A 27,184-nucleotide genomic window follows, 5' to 3' on the forward strand; every position below is an offset into this window, starting at 1 on the left:
GGAGTATTGCATGGAAACAAGTCATTGTTTTGGGAATTAGCAAATAAAGGAAAAGAACCAATGGCTTATTTTGCTTTAAAATAAAAAGTTATATCACAGACTATCCAAATAGTTGATCTGGAACGTTGCTTTTTCATGGAGAAATACCAGTTCATGATAAGCAGTAGGTAGATTAAAATGAGCACAGCACTAATTTGTGACCTGTAATAAATATTGGACTAAGCAGTAATGGTCAGTGGGTACTTAAAACCATTAGGCAAGCAGGGGAACTCTAAAATTCAGAGCTTCTCAAACTTGAATGTGTGCGGGAATCACTTAGGATATTACTAAATTCTAGAAGCTGATTCAGTGGTTCTAAGGCTGAGCCTGAGATACTGTTTTTATGTCAAGCCACACTGCCCCACTAATGCTGCTGGTTCCAGATCCATGCTAAGAAAATGGAGACTGGTCCCTGTCATTTGGGAGGCATCCAGGATGATCAGCTGGACTGAATTGTGCTGTGGGACATGAACAGTTTCACAGAACAGTGTCCATTCATCAAGACCACTCTGGTCTTCCACAGGACGTGGTGATTCACCAGGGTGGATCAAGACATACAACGCTACTGAAACAATCAAGGAAGTAGGAGGACTTAGAATAATAAAACAGACTAGGAGCCAGAGCAGTTGTACAGCAGGTAGGGTGCTTGCCTCACATGCAGTCAACCCGGGTTTGATCCCCTGCATCCCATATGCTCCCCCGAGCACTGCCAGGAGTAATTCGTGAGTGCAGAGCCAGAAGTAATCTTTGAGCATCAGAGGATGTGGCCCCAAAAGAAAAAGAAAAACAGACCAGGTTCTGGCTGGTGTTTAAAAATGAATATTGGATGGGGGGAGGGGGAGTCTTGGGCACATCCGTGGCAGTGAGGGGAGGTAGCCATAGGCCAAGACCAATAAATGCCAACACCATTTTGAACACACTGCTTTAACAATAAGGCATTGTTATAAAAACAGTAACATTTTTTAACACTTGTTATGATAGTCTTTAATTTCATGATGACCATGTTCAGAATTCAAAATGTTTTCAAATAGAATTCTAAGACTTTTGGAATTTGCCTTAACATAATTCCATCAAAGGGATATGGAGGACAGAGTGGTTGGGGGGCGGGGGGATATTGATCCAGAGGCTCAAGGATGAGGTAGGTGGCAATACGCTTCCTGTGCCTGCAGGCGTCTCTGAGGCTGAGGTAGAGTGTGACCCCTGGCACTGCCTTGTGAGATCCTTGGCCACTCAACAAGATCTGTCACCCCTTGGCCCCACAACAGTAATGGTATCAAGGATAAAATCCAAACCTTTGGCCACATTTGTACATTGATGTAAAGGCATATAACAAAATTTTTAGGTCTTTTTCGACTTTCAATATGTTTAGGAAGTTCCATAACAAAGGATTTTTTTAAAAATATTTCTTCATCAAACGCAATAGATCACTTTTGAGAAAAGTGAGGTAAACTGAATGGGGGAAAGAATTAGGGGCTCTCATTCACAGCGGCTACATATTCCAGAGAAGTAAACTATAATCACTCTTAAAGAGTCTTTCTCACTACTGAAATTGCTTCCGCATCTATTTCTTGAGCGCTATTACAAATGCACCTAGAATTTTTCTTTTTCTTTTTTTCTCTCTTGTAATGACTGATAGAAACGTCAATTGCAAAGGGAAAGGAATAAAGAATCATTTGATGTAAACTCCAGGGAAGGTCTTTAGAGAAGCATTCCATTTAAATGTGGGATTCTTAAGAGGAGGAAAACATATTATTTGAGCAATTACCTGGATCTGTAGCAGACATCAGTGAGCCAAAAAATAAACAGTCAGTGAAATGAAAGTCTCCATTTTTCAACTGGCCAGCAGAGACCATAGCCTTCACAAAGCCATACATAATTAACCTGTTGAGGAGACAAAAGATGACCTTTAGACCTACAGTTGAAACCCCTGCTGTTGTCACCAGCATTCTAAGGTACACTGTGACTATCCATCTGGACCCCACTCTGCCACCTCCCGGCCCTGGGCATCAGCACACCACACTGTAGGGCTCTCCTGCCCGTGAAAGACAGATTTCCCTGACCCACAGCTCCACCTGGCCAAAGGTAACAGAACGTTTTATCACATACGTCAATGAAAACAAAATAAATCTCCGGGACATAAAAAACAATCTGTCAAATATGGCGGTGCGAACGCTGCCCACGGACACTGTGCCGGATTGGCATTTGTAAATGGAGGGTTTTGCAGTTCTTACTGTGTCTTCTACTGGGGACTGTCTGAAATGTTCTAATTTCACTGCCACTGCAAAGGGAAGAGGTGTTGGTCTCTTCCCAAGCATGCAGTCGCCCCCAGTTGCTGAACAGCTTTTCAACTGCCCTTGGGTTCTAGACATTTGGATTCTGGGTAGAGAACTGCTGTTAGGAGAAGGTAACTTCCAACACCGTCGAAAATGAAATCTGAACTGGTTAATACTGATTGCACAAGAAAAGGTATTTTTCACATCATTCTAAAAGGTTTGTGGGTTTACCAACCCCACAACGTGGGACACAAATTGGCCATTTGGGTCATGATTTGGCAGCTCATCGCTTTTAAATTGTTTTAAATGACTTCATTGATGGTTATTTTTGTCTAAAATCCCAGTGAAAGAAACAAGAGAAAATGGTGATCTGGATGAGCATAAAATCACTCTCAGTGACAGGATGAGTCCTAAGAAACACTAACCCACAGGCCAACGGGAGGGATGCTTTAGCATTCACATGCAGTCACAGCTGGCTTCTGAGGGCTGGGGATATAACTCAGCGGTAGAGCACTTGCTGGCATGAATGAAGCCCTGGGTTCCATTCCCAGCACCATGAAAGTAATTAAATAGCAGATAAAGATAAAATGTGTTTCTTGAGAAATATTCAAAGGTTGTGAGCCTGCCTGAAAAGGGCTAAAAAACAGAGACTAGAAAGTATAATGTCAATAAGAATGCAGATGCTTCCAATTACGTTATGAAAATTTTCTCCATGATAATATTTCAGACATATCTGCTTTTAAAGTCTGTTTCTACCACACAATAGCTATATGATTTCAGAGCATGACTAAACTCCTGAGTCTTAATATCCTTATTCATGAGGTAGAGATAAGCAATAATTGTCGGTTGCACAATTCTAAGGAGTCACTGAGATAATACACATTCAATTTCAGGAACATAGTAAATTCTCAACGACATTATTATTAAGTCTCATAATAATATTAAAACAGGTAACATTTACTTATTATTTCAATGTGTTTGCATGTTTTAACTCATTATTTTTACATGCTTGCATGTCTTAACTCACTTAATCAACATATTGACCCCATAAGGTAGGGATTTTATTTGCTTTTTAAAGAAGAGAAAATCAAACAGGGTGTAATTAAGTAATTAAGTAACTAGCTCAAACTCGTAAATTGTGAAATTCAGGTTTGAACTAAGGGGTTTTATTGTAGAATATGACTTTTAAATACTATTGCCTAGATGCTATATTTTACATTATGTATATCAAATATATTTGTAACCCTCCCCATAAGATGGATATTCTTTTGATCCAAAAGGCTAGCAAGGGAGGGTCCCTAGAAACTTAGAAGTAACATTCCTCTCTTAGCTGAATTCCATAATGGACTGGAGCAGAAATTCAATTGTGCTCTGAAGAGCATGGATTCTAGCAGGGAGACTGGACGAATTGTGTCCTAGATATGCAATGATCCTGAGAAGCAGCAAGCTCTAGAGGCAGCTCATCCATACTGGTCCTGGGGGCTGGTGGGTTGGGGGGAGGACTTAGAGGAAGGGTGTCTTCTGCTAGCCCATCTCGTGATGTAGGTGGGTAGCATAGTTTCATTCAGTTTATCTATCCACTGAATAGACACTTATTCATGAAGTTAACCATGTGACAAGCCGTGCTTGGTGGCTATGATGTGTCTAGACAAAGCAAAGGCCCCTGCCATTATGGTTATGCTTTTTAGCAAGAGAGAAATAAAAATCATCACCAATTCAAATGGCAGCGTCTCTGGGCACGAGTCTCTGACTTGGGGCCTGCAGGGCTGATGGACACTAAGCATACAGAGGTAGGCCACTTCCTAGAGACCTTCCAGTCCCTGCTGTTGTCAGCCCACCTTCAGCACAGACCTTGCTCGTTTAAACCAGACTTGCTCATTTAAATTAGACAACAGAACCAATAGAATTTGCAATGAACTCACACAGGGTCATCTGTGACTGGATTCTGACTTTTCTGCCCATTAGTTTATTTAAGTGGTTTTGAGTCTGAGGCTCAGAGTGAAAATGACTTGCCCCCTATTGCATAAGAGCTATTAATCTGGGCAAATTTTATATATACTACCAGATTTGGCAACTTAGCAAGGTTATGTTAAGATTAGAAGTCTTCTACACCATTCATGAAAATGAAATTAGAGTCCTTCTGAACGTGACATTTTTTTTTTGTTTTGATTTTGGGCATTACCCAGCAGTGCTCAGGGCTTATTCCTGGTTCTGCACTCAGGGATCATTCCTGGTGAACTTGGGGAACCATATGGGGTGCTGGGAATTGAATTCCGGCCAGACATGTGCAAGGCAAGTGTCCTATCTGCTGTACCAGAAGTTTATTTCAAAGGTATTAAATTATCTTCTACAACTACGAATGGTTTTGAATGAATAAATAACAAACTGAAATAATTACATATACAAAAAGTGCATTTTCATCTAATTTCAGACTGCTATTAATTATAAGCACAAAAAAATGCCAAGCAATCTAAATACCCAGGAAATAAATTGAACAACACACACATGATGGGCCAACACGAAACTATGAGAGCTACACACAAAACTAATCAGGCACAGAAAATAAATTACTAAAGCAAATGACAATGTGGTTTAAAGAATTATTTCTACCTTCATGCATACCCTGTTTCTACAAAATTAAATATACTTAGGCATGTTGAAAAAACAAAGATAGTCTAGAAACATTTAGTCCAGGATGTTCAAAGTGGTTTTATGGTAAAATTAAATGTGACTCCTTGTTAATGATTTTTTACATTTTCTAGTTCTAAAAATAATTGACATGATAAAAAAAATAAGGTACAGTAGTAAGTGCTACTATGTGACAAAAAAAAACACACCCACTGTATCACTTAGTTCTTCCAAGCCATGAGTTAGTATTATTACTGTCTGTTTCTTTTTTTCTTTTTTTTTTATTAGTGAAACACCATGAGGTACAGTTATAGACTTACAAATTTTTGTGCTTGGATTTCGATTATACAATGATCAAATACCCATCCCTCCACCCGTGCCCATTTTCCACCACCACTAATCCCAGTATCCCTCCCACCTTCCATCCCCCCAATCCCACCCTGCCTCTGTGGCAGGGCATCCCCTTTTGTTCTCTCTCTCCTTTTGGGTGCTGTGGTCTGCAAAAGAGGCAATGGGTGACAATCATGTTTGGTCCATAGTCTACTTTCAACATGCATCTCCCATCCTGGGAGGATCCTCCAAACACCCTTTATTTGGTGCTCCCTTCTCTATCTGAGCTGCCCTTTCCCCTAGAATGCCCGGCTGGCCTCTAAGCCATGGAGTAATTCTCCTGGTAGTGATCTCGGCTATTCTTGGGTATTAATCTCCTATTTTGTTACTTTATGTCCCCCAGATGAATGTAATCTTTTTATGTCTATCCCTCTCTTTCTGACTCATTTCGCTTAGCATGATACTTTCCATGTGGTACCACTTGTATGTAAAATTCATGACTTCATCTTTTCTAACAGCTACATAGTACTCCATTGTGTAGATGTACCAAAGTTTCTTTAACCAGTCATCTGAATTGTCTGTTTCTATAACTGAGGAACTAAGACCCAGAAGGTTAGGAAAGGGCCTCAGATCATGGAAATTAGCTTGACCTGAGCTAGATATGAATCCAGTCAGTTGAACACTAAAGCCTAAACACTAAAACGCCAATTCTAGAACATTCTCAACGTACCTTCAGAGTAGCTGGAGCTACAGTACAGCAGGTAGAATGTTTGCCTTGCATGTGGCTGAACTGGGTTCAATCCCCTACAACACATATGGTGCCCCAAACACTGCCAGGAGTAATTTCCGAGTGCAGAGCCAGGAGTAAACCTCTGAGCATCGCCAGGTGTGACACAAAAAGAAAAAAAAGGGGCCTTGAGATCAGGAGAAATGTGTGCATGTGTGTGATTGTGTATACACACACACCTACTCACAACGTTAGATTTAAAAGTGGCTTACATATTTCAAATCAACTTCTAGATATAAAAATAACTATAATTACAATTTTCCTTGAGATGATAGCAATTATAGAAGAGATAAAATACATGTTCAGTTTGAGCTCAATATGATCATACCGTCACTCCTGACAGTGGTCATTATCGGTGGTGACCGTCAGTCAGTCGCCTGTCCGTGTTATATGCAGACATTTTTCAGTGCAACTGGTAGCTACTGTCATCATTGATAGGCTGTTATTAATAAAATAAGTCATAAGTCTACTAACTGGGAGTTTTACTCTCAGAGTGGTCCTTGGAAGCATTTGCATGGCTCTGGGGACAGGAGAGCTGAGAATCTACAGTGGGGGATTGGGGAAGGGGGTGCTAGGAATTTCACTGCATGTAATGCTGTGGAGGCAGCAGCCCCTGGGGGTGGGGTCAGTGATACAGGGTGGACAGGGCGAACAGAGTCTGGGAAAGCAGACTTGCTGGCAACATGGATTCAACGAACCCCCACTTGAAAAGCAGAGTTCTGGGGATCTCACTCCTAAAGTCAAGAGTGATCTGTTTCCAAACAAAAGGTTCCAGAAGCTTCCATTGCTTTGATGATTTTTTTAAGCATTCACATTAATCTCAGGCTTGTTTGATTTTTTTAAATGACTTTCCTACCCCCCCCCCGCCACCCCATCCCCCGCCAAGAATAAGCTCTAAGGCAGTTTTGTTAAGCGCAAAGCCAAGTCAAGGGATTGCACTTGATATGGTGCCCACTCTGAGGGGCAAAGTCCTCAGGAAAGAGGACATCTGTGTCCAGATTTCTGCTCTATACTGAAGATGTCTCCCTTCAAATAAACATCTCCGCCTCTGGTTTCAAGCTCACTTTCTCCTGAAGAAAGCAATCAAGGTTAATACCCCACTGCAGAACTCATAAAGTCTTCTTTTCTTGCTTAGAGACATACTGTGTATTATAGAGCAAGGTATAATTGACACGTAACAGAGTGCATGTTTAAGGCTTATGATGGAATGTTTTGGTATATGTATGTATTGTAAGGGCTGGAGCGATAGCACAGTGGGCAGGGTGTTTGCCTTGCACTCAGCCAACGTGGCCGACCCGAGTTCGATTCCTCCGCCCCTCTTGGAGAGCCCAGCAAGCTACTGAGAGTATCTCACCTGCACGGCAAAGCCTGGCAAGCTACCCGTGACGTATTCGATATGCCAAAAACAGTAACAACAAATCTCACAATTTGTTGTGAGATGTTACTGGTGCCCGCTCGAGCAAATTGATGAACAATGGGAGGACAGTGCTACAGTGCTACACAATGTGTTATAAAATAATCACCATGATCAAGCTAACACATCCAGCATCTCACCATTACCATTTGTGTGCATAAGGTGAGAACTTCTAAAATTTCTTGTCTCAGCAACTTTCAGATAGGGATTACAGTTTTATTTACAGTGGTATATATACCAGGCAGAGCAGCACCTCCCTGAAACAGAATCTTCTATAAGCCTGCTCTGTAGGGGAACAAAAATATGCCACCCCAAAAATGTGTCCTTGGCAAAAGGATGATTTAATGGGGAGAGCTCTTAAGTCTGATGGAGTCATCTTTGAGAAGGGGGTTTGAGTGTTCAAAGATGGGGCTCTCTCTGTCAGTATCTCCCACAATTCACTGAGAAGTCCTTTTTTCGGACTCTGAATCTCTCTTCTAAGTGCAAGCCCAAAGGAATAGGCATTGGCAAACTTTTGCTGTCTCTGGAATCCTGTGACTGACCTTTCTCTTTCCCTGACGAACTTTGCTTAAGGATTTTGAAGCTATGCCTGGAAGATAGTGATGAGTTGGTTTTCTGGGTCTCTCTATACGTGTGTTACTATAATTTCTCTTTACTTATCAACCCTCCTGATGCTGACTTGATTATCCATCCAGCCTCTGCAGACCCCAGTATGGAGTCAAAGATATTTTGTTGTTGTTGTTTCCTTGCAATATCCGTTGCCTACCTTTCCTCAAACTACTCCCTGTTTTTATTCCTACCCTCCTGGAAACCTTCATGCATACCCTGTTTCTACAAGCAAATTCGATTTCTAGATGCAGAGCTCATAAGGCATGAGGAAGTCTAGTAAAATTCAGGCATTCATTCATTCACTCATTCACTCATATATTTATTAACTTGATCTTCAGCTCATTCATGCAATAAATTATCAATGAGTACAATTCTTCCTCTCCCAAAGGTCCTGTCTAGTTTCCAAATCAGGTTCATCCTGGATCAGGCATATATCCTCATTTGGGTATAGCTTCCATATCTATTACAAAAGGAGCCATGCAGACTACGATCTCTTTGTCCTTGACATGAGCACACATGTGAGCATGTGTGTTGAGGTGGAGAAATTCTGAGCCAGAGCACTTGATTTCAAAAATGTAGTAGGCAGGGGACAGAGTGATAGTACAGCGGGTAGGGTGTTTGTTTGGTCAACTGGGATTTGATCCCAGATACCACCCATGGGCCCCTGAGCACTGCCTGAAGTGATCCCTGAGCACAGAGAAGTAATCCCTCAGCAAAGCTGAGTGTGACCCCAAAACAAAACAAAACAAAACAAAACAAAATAAAAAAAAACAATTGGAGGCAGCCACATTGCTGTGTCAGCTACAATCCACTACATTCTCTGCTCTCAATCCTGGTTGACAATCCCGGTCCTCTGCTCTTTCAGGATCCAAATACCCAAATTGGACCCTTGCTTCTTCTCCAAGAACCTATTTGTTTGGAGTAAGGGGCTCTGTTACTGAGCCTTTAAGATTATCATGTGGTCATATGGAAGCTCAATTTCCAGTATTGCAAACCATAATGTCCAAAAGTAGAGAGAAGGTATGGGGGAAATTGTCTGCCATGGAGGCAGGGGGAGGGTTGGAAAGGGGGTGGGCTATACTGGGGACATTGGTGGTGGAGAATGTGCACTAGTGAAGGGATGAGTGTTTGATCATTGCATGATTGAAACTAAAACATGAATGCTTATAACCATATCTCACGGTGATTCAGTAATAATGATAAAAAAGAATATTATATGGTAGGAATAAAATTATCTAGGGGAGAAGGGAGGCAGTGGACATTCTAACATTTGTTGAGCTTCAACTGTGTGCCAGGGCCCATGCTGGGGCATTCTCTGTATTTTTAAAATCACACACGGACACATACACCACTGCTGGGCAGCCATCGTGATTCTCACTTTATAAACAAGGAAACACAACTAGGGATAAAGAACATTATTTCTACTTTTTACTACTAAACACCAGAAAAAGTAAACTCTCTTTGTATTGGCTTATCTTCTGCTAGAATGTCCTTTGGTGGCTCTTCAGGGTCAGGATGGTCCAGAGAAGTGGATTATGAGAGAGTAGAGCGAGCACTCCAGGATTTTCCCATTAATCCAGTTCTCTTCTGGCTTCCCGGAGGTCTTAGCAGTGGGGTCCACCATTTTTTAAAAAAACTGGAATGAGGAGAGGAGAATGTGATGAAATACACAGTTCTCCATCACAACCGGGGCCCTGGGGCCCTGGGGATTTTGGGAACGATGTTAAGTAAATGCGTTTCCCACACACTCCACTGCCCACTTGCCTTCCCGGGTCTGCCCTGGAGCCATCACTCACCTCTGCACCTTTGGCACCAGTTTCTGCTCTGCAGCCGCCCCTAGAGCTGCCTGCAGCCCCACCACCCCCTCTCCCCCCACAGCCTCCCTCAGCAAAGCACTCCAAGGCTCTCTCAGAGGAAAGAGGAGCGGAATTCTCCTATGGCCTGGATTGCCAGGAATGACCTGGCAGGGGGAAGGAGTAGGACGACACGCTCACCCAGGGCAGGACTGCTCTGGGCCTCGGGTCGCTTGTCTTCACCAGGCAGGGGGGGCTCTAGCTGGCCACCCCCTAGATGCCGAGTCCACAGCATCTGGATGTTTGGTTCCTAAAACACTTGGGTAACCTCAGCTCCTCACCCCCCACCCCCGGGGACCCTACCTACTCCCTCATGCTTGGTGCTCACCAGACACACTCACTTTTGTCCCGACTCCCCCCTTCCAACCTGGGTCCCCACTCTGTGCTGCCTGCCTGCCCTGCAGGGAGTCCCCTTTATTCCAAACTGATCCTGTGTGTTCTTTGGGGGCCCATTTGACCTGATTCATCTGCAGAGTCAGCACATCTCCACTCTCTGTCTGTCTCTGTCTCTGTCTCTGTCTCTGCACTCCTCATGTGCATCTTCGCTCATGCCCATGTTATCCAGTCTTGCAAGGTCCTAAGGGATAACCAGGCTGGGCCGCCAGCAGCTCACAGAGTAGCAGAGGGAATGAGGTCTGGGCATGTTCAGCTAGGCCATGAAGGAAGGAACAGTGTTAAGATTGCCAAGAGCAGTGTGCTGGGGTAGAGGAAGGCTGAGCCATGGCCCAGGAAGTGGGAGAGGGTGTTTATATCCCCACCAAGGGCAGATGAGATGAGGCAGAGCTGTGATCAGAGTGAGGCCTAGGGGAACATGGATCACTCGAACAAAGGTGTGGTGACACCTGGGATGGGAACGGGAGTGTGGAGGAAGTGGGGTGGATTCTGCCGCGACTACTGCAGGACGAGTCTAACTTGGTGTCTTGTGAATAAAGCTGCGTGTGTAATAGATCCACAATGGAAGCTTGGCTCAGCTACACCTACACCAAGGCCATTGCAGTCTCTACTGCCTGTATCCCAGGAATTGGAATTGATTTGCGGGGACGGGGTGCTCAGGTGGCTTGGCCCTCTAGACTGTTGGTTAAATGCTAGGGCCCCAATAGTACTAGTGATCAGCGGTGCCAGGTTAGACCCTCGGGGCTACTGAGGGCCTCCAGGGCTGCATCCAGTGATGCTCAGGGAATTGGCGCTTCCAGGCACTGAACCAGGGCTGGGCACATGCCTAGGAGGTGCGCCATGGCCCTATCTCATCCTAGCCCCTGGAATGGTTATTAATTCCTCCATTGTTCCATGGTGCCTTCAGGGACTAAGACTGCACTGCACTGTGAATATTAGCACTGCATTGTCCTCCCGTTGCTCATCAATTTGCTTGAGCGGGCCCAGTAACGTCTACAATTGTGAAATTTGTTGTTACTGTGCTTGGCATATCGAATACGTCATGGGGAGCTTGCCAGACTTTGCCGTGCAGGCAAGATACTCTTGGTAGCTTGTGGGGCTCTCTGAGAGGGGTGGAGGAATAGAACCAGGATCAGCCACACCAGCTGCATGCAAGGCAAACGCCCTACCACTGTGCTATCGCTATAGCCCGTGGGACTAGGACAATTGTTTTAAATCACTTTTCTCCCCTACTCTCTGGACTGGATCCATTTGCATAACAATGCACCCTCATGGGGCAGTTCAGGGCAGTGCCACATTATGGGATGCGGGGTCCCATTCTTTTTTACTTTTTTTTTGTTTTTTGGGTCACACCTGGTGATGCTCAGGTGTTACTCCTGCCTCTGCACTCAGGAATCACTCCTGCGATGCTCAGGGGATCCTATGGGACACTGGGAATTGAACCCGGGTCATTCGCGTGCAAGGCAAATGCCCTCCCCTCCAGCCCTGTGCTGGGTCCCAGTTCAAGTAGGAAACACTGAAGGAGACTGACTAGGTGAGGCCACTCGCCCTCCACGCACTTCTGGCTGCTGGGCAAGTCCTTCAGGCGGCAGCACAGACAGCAGCTCGAAGGGCACGCAGAGCCTCCCAGGATGGCACACACCTCATATGTACTGCCCGGGGATGCCAACATCCTGCTGGAGCCGGAAGAGGAGCAGTGACAGAAGAGTGGTGAGCCAGGCCCGGTCCTCTCTCCTCTCCATTGTAGTAGGAAATGCGAAAAAGGTGGAGAAAAGGGAGTGAAGGAAGGTTGCTCCCTTCAAACGTACATTTCTGCACCCCCTTATGCCTTTTTCTGCAGCTCCGCACAGCCCTGCTGCTCAGGGCAGAGCTGGAGAAAAGGGGGGGAGGGCGGGGGGAAATTGCTTTGTTTCACCCCACTGCTGGGTGGTGCTTGTCCTGACCTACAGAGATTCCAGTAGTAGTAAAGAGAAGTCCCAAGCTCTAATTCTTGAAGAAATGGGTAAAATCCTACCAGAAATTATGTTTGTTAAAGAGATATTTGACAAGTTCAATAAAACTACAGATTTCCTTGTTTTGGGTGCTGTTATTTCAACAAAGATGGTTGGCAATCCATAGCGTGTGTGTGTGCGCGCGCGCATGCATGCATGCATATGTATCTGTTATACACACACACACGTACGCCCATGTGCATCAAATCATTTTTTTTTCTTTTGGGTCATACCCAGCGATGCACAGGGTTTATTCCTGGCTCATCACTCAGGAATTACTCCTGGTGGTGCTCGGGGGACCATATGGGATGCTGGGAATTGAACCTGGGTCAGCTGTGTGCAAGGCAAATGCCCCACCCACTGTACTACTGTTCCAGCCCTGCATCAAATCTTAATGAGAAGAAAGTTTGTGCAAAAGATTTCACAGTATGGACTTCATCCAGGAGGAAGCAGTAAGAGGGAATCTCCCAGCCCTGGATGGCCAAGTCTTGCCCCCTAATTTTTACATTTCACTTTCCAAAAAATGCCTGCATAACAGGGTGGCAATTGAAGCTCAGCAGTAGAGACCCTGGAATCTGTCCCTGGCTCCATAAATCATGTAACCCAAACCAAACACACACACACACACACAATTGTTCCCTCATGCATCACCCCCGCCCCTCCCAACACACCCCCCACTGAAGTGGCTGATGTCAGGTGACATTTCCTCCTCCTTCACAGGCACAGTCTAGGCTCCTGAAGCCCCACCCACTACCTCCTGTCTTTGCTCCACTCTGCTCATCACAAAACAGAACAACACATGCAACCAATTGTTTAGACCCGGGGGAGCTAAAGACTCCGCAGCTATGCCCAGTGGTGCTCAGGGCTCACTCCTGGCTCTGTGCACAGGCGTCATTTATAGCTGTGCTTGAGGGGCCTCAAGTGATGCTGGGATCCAACTGGAATCAGCCGTGTAAAAGGCAAGTGCCTTCACTTCTGTACTAGCTTTCACGCCCACTGAGTTCATATCCTGTCAAAGTCACACAGCCCCACTGCAGGAGTCAGAAAGAAACTATAGTTTTCTCCTGAGGCTTCTCCTGAGGCTTCAGGGACTAGCAGCTTTTGGAGACTCTGTTTTAGGATTTCATCAAAAGGAATGAAATTTGCAATCTGAATTTAACTGGTCTCATCTCTCACTCCTAGAAAATGTGACATTGTCCCTATGCTAGTCCCTAAAGAGTATTCATGTTCTTCAGCTGCACCATTTGGAACCCTAAATCCAACTGTTGGCCGCAATTGAATGAAAATTAAAAAAAGGTAACGCAACTCTCATTTTTCCCAGTCAGCTTTCTTTCCCAGCAAGCAGCAGGCTCACACACAATGTATATACTTGAGACATATTGAGTGCAAATTAAGATGATACACTGTTTATGTTTGATTGATGACTTTAAAATCTATTCTCATTATTGGGGACAAAATAGAATGAGCCATTTATCATATGGATGATGAAAATCCAGCATTAATTCTTTGTCCTGAGACTTCCTTTTCAACCATGTTGATGTACTTTGCAAAACTTTCTGATCCAGAAGTAGGGAGCTCCGGATGGCCCCTGTGACACATCATAAATCTTTTTACCTGAAATTCCTTTGTCGAGGCAGAGTAAATGTCTTTTGTATCATTTCAAATCTTTCTAGAGCAGAAGCACTGTTCTCATGGGCTTCTCTTCCAATGGCAGAGTTTACCCACTAATCAAATTAAGAAGAAATTACCCACATGCTTTGGAGAGTAGGAAAACAATAAACAGTTAGTGGTAGATGTATTGCCTTATAGTTTCCAGCTTTGAGAGCCCTCTTCTTCCATTCCATGGGCCCTCAGTATGTATTTCTGGGAAAATTGGTGAATTGGATGGCTACTTTGTGTGATTTGGGGTCCCTGACATGCTGCTAATGGAATAGACTCTAGATCCTGAAGGGACCAGAGCTGTCTGGAGAACAGCCCTGAAGGTCTGCACTCATCTGACACTGGTAGGGCCTTTGCTTCTCCTCTGCCTCAGCTTCCTGTGACTAATCCACACATATCACCAGGTGCTGCTGGAAATGAAGTTTGCTCTGTGTCTGCCCCGAGATGTGGACTGAATCGGAGCAGTGGTAAGACAGAACCATCCTCTGACAGTGGCCAAATAACTGGGCCAACAGGTAAAAGTTTTGATTTCTTCACAATTCCATGCCCTTAGAGAGCAAAGTACAGGTTATTCTTTGTCAAGTGTGATTTTATCTTTGAAGACACATAGAGGAATAGGTGCTTTTTGGATAAAAGTGAGGCCCTGGGACATGGCTCAGCCACCAAGCACCGGCCTTCCATGCACAAGGCCTCGACTTGGGTCCCTGGCACCACCCCATTACACTGAGTATGATTCCTTAGGGACCAAAATCCAGGCCGACCGCAACCAGGTGTGTGAAACCTGGGCATGGACAACAGCAAAAAGTAGGGGGAACACTTAGTTAATAAAAATCTTAAGTGTTTAAGAGAAGTGACTTCATAATCTTGTTTAAGAACCAGGATTAGAGGATGAGCAAGAATCTAGTTTATGAAATCACATGATACCTTCTCCATGGCCAGCATCCTACTGAGGGTTGTAGGGCATACAAATGAAAAGAAAAAGGAAGAGCTAGTCCAGGGATGCCTAGTATTCAAATGCACTACTATAATCTAGTGTGTTACCTGTGATGGCCACTTTCCTACTCTTGAGCACAGGGAAGTTCCCAATATCACTGTACCCTCAGTTTCCTGGGCATGCAAGCAATTCCCACCCCCCACCTTTTGTTTTTCTTTTTGGGTCACACCCTGCGATGCTCAGGGGTTACTTCTGGCTCATGCACTCAGGATTTACTCCTGGTGATGCTCAGGGAATCAAACCCAGGTCAGCCACGTGCAAGGCAAATGCCCCACCCGCTGTGCTATCGCTCCAGCCCCTGAGTAATCCCCCTTTAGCGCCACCTTCAGACAACCACTGCTAAGTGACTCGATTTCCTCTGCTCTCACTTTTGTTGGACAACACAAGAGGCTCGTGATCAGAAACATCTTCCTAGAGAACCAGCGAACCGAGAAAGGGCCAGGGTAGGGCTGTCAAGAAATCTTTTAAAGGCCGTTTCCAACATAAGATGATCTTTCATTGAATTTTTGAAATGAAAACTTCCAAGACTTCATTTGGAAGAGATTATACCTCACCAGACAGTTCACTGTGGATCTGGTGTTGGAGGCATCCCTCAGAGGGACCCTCTTTCTAATACTACCTCATTTATTCTAAAAAAAAAAAACCTGGAAAAAGTCCCCCTGAAAAGGTGCCCCCGAAATAAAAGCAGGCAGGCATGTGGAAGACGGTGAGAGCAAGCTTGCTAGAAAGCCACAAACATCTTTCTATATTTAGTAACCCATATAAAGGACAATACTCAGAAAAACACCACAGAATCCCCAAGGCCCTGCGAAGAGACAAGAAGATGATAAGAGAAGACAGGTCCTTGGTGAGGAAAGCGACCTGTGTGAACCGAAGTATATTTGAGTGGAGCTTGTGACATGAATTTCCAATGTCTTCAACGTTGGTCGGATCTCAGCGGAAGGAGTTCCTGGCTTGAACACCCCATTGAGAAAATGTCTCTTTTGATACTGAGCATTTAGAAACATGGTAGACAGCTGAGAGACGTGGAGCTGGGTCTGCAACCTCAGGGAAGAAGCAGCATGCAGCCAGAGTTTAGGATGGGGAGAGGAATGAAATTCTTTCTGGACTGCTCCAGAAAATCAAGAAAAAGGTAAAGTGTGAAGATTCAGATCAGTCCGCTAAAAACCCACCCAGAAGAACATCATGGGAATGCTCTACCATGGGAAGCACCATTTCCTTCCCTGAGAGCTCAGTAACCCTCAAGAACGCTATAAAAAGAATCCTTGCTTCTTCTATAAAAAAACACCCAGGTGTATTTGAGGAGGTGAATTTGGTAGCTGTAACTAAAAGACTTTTCAAAGTGATTTCAAAATCTAGAACTTTCTGACTTTAGAGAAATCCAATGAAGAAAAATAAAAGCAGAACCCAAGAAAGGAAGATGGAAAACTTTGCAGTTGACCGTGTATTTTCAAGCATTTAGTCAGTTATCAAAGAAAGAATAAAGGCAAGTGTGACAGGCCCTAACTTCTGGCACCAGAAATGACTTTATTAGCCAACATTCTTTTCCTAAGTGGACAGGAGTTTCTTCCTAAATGCTTAATCTGACGTTATAACACAACAGATGATGCTTCCCTGGTCTGTGTTGAAACCTTGACCCTCCCAGGAGAGAGGAAATTACTTTGCTTTCTCAGATGGCCCTTAATAGAACGACCAACCCTCCCCCCTCCCCTCAGATTCAACACCAAGATCCCATTCTGACTTCCAGAAAAATGTATAAACTCTTTAGACTCATGAGCTCTAACTGTGAACACAGAATCTTATGCAAACCTAGGTACAGTCCTGATTTTTACATTGTTTCAAAGGAGCCAACTCCCTCCCCCCTCAAAGGAGCCAATTCCCTCCCAGATGTCACCTTGGGCAGATCCCTACCTCCTCACGATGCCTCTCCCATAACCAATCCATTCTCAGTCTACCATTTTACTGCAGACCTGCTTTCAATGTCATCCAATATCTAAAGTGCACCCACATCTCTGGGCCTCTCACTGTTGCAGAAATGGTTCCCCAGTACCCTCTCATTTCCCAACCTGTTCCAGAGTGAACATTCTACTCAGGTACAGGGGAAGGATGAGCCATACTCTCATTGGTGCTCAGCATTTACTTCTGACACTGTGCTTAGGAATCACTCCTCAGATTGTTTAGAGAACCATATGCAACACCAGGGATGGGACTCTTGTCAGCCACACATAAGGTAAGCATCTTAACCCATGTACTATCTCTCTGGCAACATAATTATCCTTTTAGAACTTGACCATGACAGTGCTTGAAATCTTTTAGTGACTTCTCATTGCTCTGAAATTGAATGTCAAAGTACTTCAAGCAGCTGTGCCTTTCCAGATGCATTGGCTACCCTCACTACCCTGCTCCAAGCCTCCAAAGGCTGACCTGTCTAGTTCCATCATAGGGCTGGCTCCCTCTTCTCCCAGATGTGGGTTAGCTTTGACCAATACAATAAAGGGACAGTGGCAGGAGATGAGCATCAGGTGGGAGAGGAAGTACCTATTCACTTTTCCTGTTCCCTCCCTTCCGGGTCTCCTGGCCTTCTTTGTCCTTCAAAGGATAATCTGTGTTCCGTGCTGCTGATCCTCTTTGGGCTCTAGAATCATATTACTCCTTTCTCCTTCAGACAGTGGTGCCCATAGGGACTAGCCCTGGCAGCACAACTTAGGGGGTTTTTGTCCTTCCCAAACTCTTTTTTTTCCATAAGTGTATAAACTTTATTACAGACAGGCTTACAGATTTATTTCTTCTTGGACACACCCACAGTGTGGCCACGGTGTCGGGTGGTCTTGGTGTGCTGGCCTCTGACACGAAGTCCCCAGAAGTGGTGCAGCCCCTGGTGAACCTGAATCTTCTTCAGTCTCTCCAAGTCTTCCCGGAGCTTATTGTCCAGACTGTTGGCCAGAACCTGACTGTATTTCCCATCCTTGACATCCTTCTGTCTATTCAAGAACCAATTAGGAATCTTGTATTGGCAAGGATTCTGCATAATGGTGATCACACGTTCCACCTCATCCTCAGTGAGCTCTCCGGCCCTCTTGGTGAGGTCAGTATCTGGTTTACTCAACACCACATGAGCAAACCTTTGTCCCACACCCTTAATAGCAGTGATGGCAAAGGCTATTTTCCGCTGCCCATTGATATTGGTGTTGAGTACTCGCAAAATGTGCTGGAACTTCTCGGGGATCACTAGAGACATTGAGGCAGCACAACAACAGCGTGTAGGCCTCCTGTGAAAGCTCAAACTCTTAAATTGTCTTAACATGTCACTCTTTCAAGAAAATCATTCTGGAATGTCCTATAAGAATCATATCTGCTTCAGGATGGATTTTATAATGCCTATGTTGCCCAGTCCTCATCATAAAATGGAAGGATTAATTCTGTCATCTAACATCTAGAGTCAGCCTTTGCTGTGCCAATGAGGATCATCTGTATCTCAGCCATTCAGCTCCTGGGAGTCATCACTTACAGGAGTGCAGTAGCCATTTATTTTATTTTTTAATTTTTTAATTTTTTGTGCTTTTTGGGTCACACCCGGCGATGCTCAGGGGTTACTCCTGGCTCATGCACTCAGGAATCACTCCTGGTGGTGCTCGGGGGACCATATGGGATGCTGGGAATTGAACCTGTGTCGGCCAGGTTGGCTGCATGCAAGGCAAATGCCCTACCCGCTGTGCTATCACTCCAGCCCCAGTGCAGTAGCCATTTAGCAAATGGATGGGAGGAGTGTAGAAAGAAGGGCGATGCAGGGAGGAAGGGAAGGAAGAAATGGGAGTACCCTGGTCAGTGTGACAAGAGCAGCCCCACCAGGGGCTTCCACAGTGCCAGGCCAAGAAGTGGGACAGCAGAATGTCCTCTTATTGGAAGGATCAAATTGGCAAAATAGGAATTAAAAAACTGGTTTAGCAGGAACATTTGATGAAGATTATTTGTCAAAGAGAGTATCTTCAATTAAGTGCATTTTTAAAAAATGACATTTTGGGGCTGGAGCAATAGCACAGTGGATAGGGCCTTGACCTTGCACGCGGCCAACCCCGGTTCGATTCCCAGCATCCCATGTGGTCCCCTGAGCACCGCCAGGAGTGATTCCTAAGTGCAGAGCCAGGAGTAACCCCTGTGCAGTGCCGAGTGTGACTCAAAAAGCAAAAAAAAAAAAAAAAGTAGACATTTATTTCCACCCCCCTTCAAAAACAAAAAAGTCATTTTCTGTCTTACTGTAGACCAAGCCACCACAGGCCATTGCAATGTGACAAAATTTGACAAAGGCATCACACCAAGCTGTTTTCAAAGGAGAAATGCTGTTTTTTCCCCCTCGAGACTCAGCATGAGGAAAGCACTTGCCTCATTTTTTGTAGTGTCTTACTTGGGAATGATCAGGTGCCACCAAAGCAGAGACCCATGTGTCTCATTCCAGACCCATGAGGAAGAGAGAGGAGTGGCCCCTGCAGGCATGGGGGCCCACAAAGGACACAGGACTGGGACGTGGGCAAGACTCTCCTTTGAAAAGAGAATGTGAAAACCAAGAGGAAGGACACTCAAAGCAGCCTCTGCACTGTCACAGTGAGGAGAGCACTCCAAACTCCATTGTCCTTCCGATAGTAACAGGAAAGGAGCAAGGAAAAATGGAAAGAAAGAAATACAAAGGTTGAACAGGCAATGAAGCAAGCGATGTGCAGTGACAGGCAGGGATGGTGCAGGCCGCGGAGGGGAGACAGCTGAGAGGCTCCAGAGTGTGTGCAGGCAAGGTCTCCGCCCTGGACATGGCATTCTACACTGTAAACTTGGATGCCTGAAAGGAGCGGGAAGCAGAATACCATCCACTGACCACCTGGAGAAGCCAGAAGGGGACCAAGGAGGAGGACGGGCCGTGGGCAGGACAGGACATGGTTCTGAGCATTTGGCTGTTTTCTAAGCTGGTCCTTGAGCTCCATGAGGCCTCTGCTGCCTCTCAGGATGGATGTCCTCAGGCCAAGCATCAGGTCTGACTGCCACTTGCAGACCATCACCCTGGGCCCTTGTTTAAATTCTGACTTTGGTGCAGTAGTGGGCTGGAGCCCAAGATTCAGGATTCAGATCCAGCCCCAGGAATATTCAGCAGGCCCCATGGGTAAGTAGCCGGGGCCTGTACAACACAGGGGCAATCATTCTGACAAATGACACTGGTCACGAGACAAGAAAGGTGATCTCTCTCTTTTATTCATCTGCCACCACAGAGGAAGTAAGCTGGCTGCAGAGGACAGCTGGGTGCACTGAGACAGGTCCGGATGAGCAGTTAACAGTCAGGGCCATGGATGCTTCAGACTGTCTGATTCTTTTAAGAGTGAAGACAGACTGACAACGAGGAGCCCCCATTCTCTCGGGGACAACACCCAGCGAAGTTGACTGGAGGCTGCCCAGTTGATGGCTTCTCCCTCACACAGTCCAAGCTCCAGTTATATCCAGTGACTTCCAGCTGTTACAGTCCCTGACTCATTCCTCTTTCCCTCCGGGTTTGTGAATTCTGCCATACTGGTTCGAACCAAGAGGCAAGAGCATCTCACTTCCAACAAAGTTCTTTTTAGCAATCAACACAATTCTCAAATTCGGAAAACCAGGTACAGGGGCTGGAGGACTGGAGAAACAAGTGAACAACAACAACAACAACAAAAAAAAAAACTCTTATTTGCTACTGCAAGATGGAATTGCCTCTCTGCAGACAAGCAATGAACGGGAAAATACAAAAGCAATGAACAGGGATGGGATTAGTAGGTCCACTCACTCTATTGTGGGTAGAGTATTTTCATGGCCTAAGAAGGAACAGGACAGTCATGTTCAAGGACAGTTGAGAGATCCAGATGGTGATAGAAAATTCAAGCCACAGAAGTTGAAGATCAAATAGGTTATGGTGAGTTAAGTGGTTGGGAAGGGAAAGGATAACCGAAGCCAAGAAAAAGTAGAAAGATAATGCCTCCTACCTAAGCCTTCTCATGGGAATTGGTAAGTTTACAAGCCTGTGACTTGAAAACATTAAGAACAAAAAAGAAGCATTCAGAGCAAACAACAGAAAGCTGAAATAACTCCTTTTTCTTCCCTGCGATCTTTGTGCAAGCTCGCCTACTGGTTTGATTTGCACTATTTACTTCTTTCTTTCTTTCTGTTCTCCTTACATATTTCTCTCCCCCACACGTAAGACTTTGAGAAGAAACTCAGGGGGAAATGTTTCCCTTGCATAATTCTTTCGTGTTTTGTTGAAATGGTATTTGCAGCACAAGCAGCGTGCTTGCTGAGGGAACATTTCTGCTCTTGTGAAATGGAGAAGGTTGGCATGAAAGGCACCAGATTCAAGTCACCTCCTTCCGGACCCACAGCCCAGCACCTCTCACCTAGAGCTGACCTCTCACAGAGGCGAGTCTCTGGTTCCTCATCTTCCCAGTCTTCCCCTCGGGCCCATGGGCAGTTTGCCCTTGCCCTGAGCTCTTCCTAACGCCCCAGCAAGCCTTTCAGGCTCATTCTGCAGTTGTGCCCCAGACCAGACAACCTAGTGCTGGTGTTTGGGCCAATGCTTTCCTTTTCCTTGAACGTTGATTAAAATTTCTCTACCTGGAATGCCATGTGTGTCAACCCCGCTTTCTGAGTTTTGAGGTGGCAAGAGACGGCTGAGGAAAGCCAGGAAGTTTGTGTTCAGCACTGGGCACTGTTTCAGCTGGGCTCTCTGATCTCCGTCTCTGAGCAATGAGGGGAGTAGGCCTGTCTGGGGAGCCTGGGGACAGAGACCACACTGTGGGGCAACTCCCAACAAGAAGAGAAAGCAGGAAGCTCGTTCTGGGGTGACTGAGCATGGGAGGTCGAACCACACATGGGGAGGCTGACGAAGTGTAGCCCGGCCAAACACCTGTCTCCACACTACAACTTGCTTTTGTCTTTTGCAATCGATAAAGCAGTGTCCAACAGAAAAGGTCATATTTGAAAATCGGCACCAAAGGTGTTTTAAACTCAACCAGTTTTCACTGAGGTCAACAGAAAAGACCATTATGATAGAGGGTCAAGTGGTATGAGGGAGTAAGCATAGTGTATGGGATGATAATGGGGAAATAGAGTGACTGGGCCACACATCAACACCAGTCTTTTTTTTTTAAATGAATGCACAAGCTTTCAGATGACTCCAATGAGTCATCATCATCATCAATAAAAATTGATGGTGCTCCCTGACTTCAGCCAGTGCACCAAAACCTGGCTTCCCCATGACCCACACACTGCTGACCGGAGCATTGGGACATTTTCCTCCCCAGGGAGGGACAAATCCTCCCCTCTCTTTCTCCACTGGTCTGCAACTATAGGGCATAAGGACATCCTTTCTCTCTCCAACTCCTCTCGAATTTCCTTCTCACCTTTTGCCAAGTTTGCTTTCTATGGCCAAGTAACTGCCCTCTGTGCTGTATTTTCCTGGACCATCTTCTCTTTATTTGCCCATTATCAATTCCTCAGGCGCAATTATTTCTGATAATTGGTATTTTCATATTTGCTGAGCACAAACAGGGCTCAGGATGCCAATAGTTGGCCGTGTCCTGGGTATCTCCAGCTCATTTCCAGTGAGCGCCTGTGAAATGCTTAGCCCACCACATTCTGCTCTGTCTGGGAACTGCTGATGCTGCGGAGTCTCTTCATAGAATGTTCAAGTTGTCATTTTCCCCTCACGCCCCAGACTCAGGTTGGATGATTACTCTCTACTTCACTTCTCTATCGTCAACCCAACAGGCTGATTGAGTCCAGGTGCCCCTGCAGATAAATAAACTCACCACACATAAATCTGCTCTGAGGTTCACTATCTACCTGGGTTAGGTGATAAAAATGATATGTCGCCTAGGTTTGTGATTGATGGAACAAAGATTGCTTTGAGAAATCAACACACCAATGAGCAGAGGGGATAAAAATAAAAAACAAAAACCCTCCCAAACTGTGTCCCTGAGAAGCAAGGTCAGGACAAAAATCTAATCCAACTTGTACGCATGTACAGTTGGCTGCTCAATGCCCCAGTGAAGGTTTCCAGGTAGAAAACCCCAAACATGCGAGAACCCAGCATGGCGAGGGAAACTGCATCTGGAGGGGAGGCCTTGGGGGGCGTGGCAGGGTGCTCACCCACTTTCCTTGGAATCCAAAGGACAAAGCATGTCCTAGACAGAAGCCCGGGCTTCCGATCTGACTGGCATTTCCGTGACATTCTCCACACCGTCAGAGGCTGACTCCGAGCTCAGCCACCTGGAAGCACAGCCCTTGATGTTTCTGAACTGTGGGCACTTTATCACACGAAGAACCAGAAGCAGAGTGGTCAGTTGGCCAGCTGATCAGGGTAGCGGAGGGCTCAGTGCCTCGACCCACTCTGTCATCTGTCTGACTCACCACCTGGAAATGTGTTAAAAACACGAAGTCCTGATCCCCCAAACAGACTGACCATCTGAGAACTGGGTATCTGAACAAAATTCCCAGAAGGTTAGTCTCTCCAAAATTCATCTGAGAAGCCCTGGCTATTGATGGTCATTGATGCTATGACATTTCAATCACTGCCCAGCTATGTATCTGGGTTGTCACTGCCAGCACAGGCTGGTGCAAGAGCCCCTGCATCTGGTCTCCTCCATCCCTTGGCCCTTCCCCGAGTGCAGATTTGTCACTTTCCGGAAACATAACTTAGTGGAAAGTCACCTTTGGGAAAAGAAGCCAGGGGAGAGGCTGAAAGCTGCGGACAGACTCTTGGAGCTATTTGCTGGCTAGAAAACATAAATTAACATAATTCTCAAAACCGAGCTCAAAAGTTGCTCCTACAAATTATTTCAAATTATGTAAATAGACTGAAATAAAATTCCGATGATTGCTTCTGATGAGATGAGCCTAATATACTAAACATTAAAAAGAATTAACCTGCCTCATTCGAACAGGTACTGCCGGCGCCCAGAGCCGGGAACTCTTTCTGGGCATGTGCAGCTAGCTTGATCCCCAAGAACAGCCGGTTTTCCCCCTGGATCTGTGCAGGACGGACGGGGAACTGAAGCACATTTCACGGAAACAAAGCTGAACGGCTCCGGGCACTCTCTCCTCATTCGAACAGGTATTGCCGGAGCCCAGCGCCAGGGACCCTTTCCGGAGCTGCAGCCGCCAATGCAGCCGCAAATTATTCTCCCACTACATATACCATAGGAACCATACATCACCCTCTTAGATGGAACCTTCTCTAGGTTAGCTCAGCCACTAGAAACACATTAGCCAATAACTCGTTAAGCCTATCTCAACTCACTCTGCATATCAAGCAGAATAGTAACAGCAAACATGAAGTTACAATGGTAAAGCAACGCAAAAGCCCACCAAACTTTCTTATTGAAGAGGTTAGCCCAGAAGACACCAACAGTACTGTAGTGTTAGACAACCTCTCTGACAAGGAATTCAGAAGAGAGCTACTTGGGATGCTTAGGGAACTAAAAGAAACAATGGAAAGCAATGCCAATAAAAGACAAGAAGATTTGAAGGCAGAAATGAGGAAAATGCAAATGGAAATGTCAGGTCTAAAAATCCTGGTAGGCGAATTGAAAAACTCAGTGGAAGGCCTGAGCAGCAGAGTAACAGCTGCTGAGAACAGAATTGGTGAGCTCGAAGATGAAGTTCAGAGACTCTCCAAAAACAGCAGAAAATGGAAAAGAGACTCACAATTCGGGAACAGATGGCAAGAGAAGATCGCGATGAAGCCAAGAGGGATAACATAAGAATTATTGGAGTCCCAGAGGGACAGGAAGAAAACCCTGATGAAGAAGAAACTGTCAAAGACATCATTGCTGCAACGTTTCCTGAGGTGAAGAAAACTTGTGACCACATTCAGGAGGCCCGAAGGGTACCAGCTAGAAGAAATCCGAATAAAAATACCCCAAGACACATCCTGATCAAAATGAATAAAACCTTAGATAGAGACAAAATGCTGAAAGCAGCAAGATCAAAGAAAGAAATCTCTTACAAAGCAGCATCCTTAAAATTCACAGCTGATTTTTCTGATGAAACCCTCATGGCCCAAAAACAGTGGTGGGATATAGTAAAAAAACTCAATGAAATAAATGCTTCGCCAAAAATACTTTACCCAGTGAGACTCTCATTCATAACAGAAGGAGCAACACACAGTTTCACAGACAAACAACAGCTCAGGAACTTCATAGACTCAAAACCATGGTTACAAGAATAACTAAATGGGCTACTTTAAGGCAAGACAGGCCCCTCAAATACACCAAGTTTCAACAGAACAATGGGACAAAACCCCATAACAATAATCTCTCTCAATGCCAATGGGCTAAACGCACCAATTAAAAGACACAGAGTGGCAGGATGGATTAGAAAATTGAACCCAAAATTCTGCTACCTGCAAGAAACACATCTCAATAGTCAAAGCAAACACAGACTCAGAGTCAAAGGCTGGAAAACAAACCTACAGGCAAACAGCTCCCATAAAAAAGCTGGGGTAACCATCCTAATATCAGACGACATCGATTTCAGAGTGAAGAAAGTCACAAGAGACACTGAAGGCGATTTCTTACTGATCAAAGGTTCTGTACAACAGGAAGAACTTGCAATACTAAATGTATATGTACCTAATGAGGAACCAGCAAAGTACTTAAAACAACTACTCATAGATTTGGAGAAAGACATCAATAGCAACACAATACTAGTGGGAGACTTCAACACCACTTTATCACCTCTTGATAGATCAACCAGACTCAAGCTTAATAAGGACATACTTCATCTGAGGGAAACAATGGAAGAAAGGGACTTAGTAGATATATACAGGACTCTTCATCCTCAAAAAGCTGAATACACACATTCTCAAGCGTACAAGGAACATTTTCGAAGATAGACCACATGCTGAGCCACAAAACATACCTCCATAAAATTAAGAAGATAGAGATTGTATCAACAATCTTCTCAGACCATAATGCGCTGAAATTAGAAGTAAATCACACACAAAAACAGAAAACTAAATCAAACACCTGGAAAGTAAACAGTGTGCTATTGAACAACGAATGGCTTAGAAAGGAAATCAAAGAGGAAATCAAAAGATTCCTAGAAACAAATGAAAATGAGGACACGAGTTACCCAAACCTATGGGACACAGCAAAAGCTGTGTTAAGAGGAAAGTTTATAGCTCTACAAGCATTCCTCAGAAAGGAGGAGCGAGCCCACATAACTAACCTAACCTCACAGCTTAAGAGCTTGGAGAAGGACCAACAAAAGGAGCACAACCTGAACAGTAGGAAGGAAATAATAAAACTCAGAGCAGAGATTAACGAGATGGAAACCCAAAAAAACAATCCGAAAGATCAATGAAACCAAGAGCTGGTTCTTCGAGAAAATTAACAAGATCGATAAGCCTCTAGCAAAACTCACAAAGAAAGGGAGAGAGAAAACCTTAATAAACCGAATCAGAAATGAAAAGGGGGTCATTCCAACAGAAAATAAAGAAATTCAAAGGATCCTCAGGGAGTATTTTGAGAAGCTTTATGCCATGGAACATCAAAATCTAGAGGAAATGGATAAATTTCTAGACTCCTACAGACTCCCAAGGCTGAACCAAGAAGACCTGGAATACCTGAACAGACCTATCACCATCAAGGAAATTGAAATGGTAATAAAAAGTCTCCCCAAGCACAAAAGTCCTGGCCCGGATGGATTCACTAGTGAATTCTTCCAAATCTTTAAAGAGGACTTACTCCCAATCCTCTTTAAGCTTTTCCACGAAATTGAAATATCAAAAACACTTCCGAAGAGTTTCTATGAAGCAAATATTACCCGGATACCAAAAGCAGACAGAAATACCACAAAGAAAGAATTACAGGCCGATATCCCTGGTGAACACAGATGCAAAGATCCTCAACAAACTACTAGCAAATAGAATCCAACTACTCATCAAAAAGATCATACACCATGACCAAGTAGGATTCATCCCAGCGATGCAAGGATGGTTTAATGTTCGGAAATCAATCAACATAATCCATCATATCAACAAAAGAAAAGATAAAAACCATATGATCATATCAATAGATGCAGAGAAAGCATTTGACAAGATCGAGCACCCCTTTATGATGAAAACCCTAGCCAAAATGGGTATAGAGGGGAACTTCCTCAACATAGTTAAAGCCATCTACCACAAGCCTACAGCAAGCATCATCCT

The 27,184-nt window shown here is 44.8% G+C and overlaps 2 protein-coding genes across 2 annotated transcripts in view; both read right to left on the reverse strand.

The window, feature by feature from the left end:
* The window catches only part of SLC9A9 (solute carrier family 9 member A9), a 560,068-nt gene that overhangs the window by 405,312 nt on the left and 127,572 nt on the right, over positions 1-27,184 (reverse strand). Inside the window, exon 5 of the mRNA XM_056114177.1 lies at positions 1,805-1,920. Coding sequence (XP_055970152.1) covers positions 1,805-1,920 — 116 coding nt within the window. The remainder of the gene's footprint in view (positions 1-1,804; positions 1,921-27,184) is intronic.
* LOC130023610 (40S ribosomal protein S18-like) lies at positions 17,702-18,242 on the reverse strand. The gene has a single exon (XM_056114176.1). It carries the CDS (start codon positions 18,206-18,208, stop codon positions 17,750-17,752), a length of 459 nt encoding a protein of 152 aa, XP_055970151.1. The 5' UTR covers positions 18,209-18,242; the 3' UTR covers positions 17,702-17,749.

This window comes from Sorex fumeus, unplaced genomic scaffold, assembly GCF_029834395.1.
Source record: "Sorex fumeus unplaced genomic scaffold, SorFum_2.1 ptg000024l, whole genome shotgun sequence".
Taxonomy (NCBI): domain Eukaryota; kingdom Metazoa; phylum Chordata; class Mammalia; order Eulipotyphla; family Soricidae; genus Sorex; species Sorex fumeus.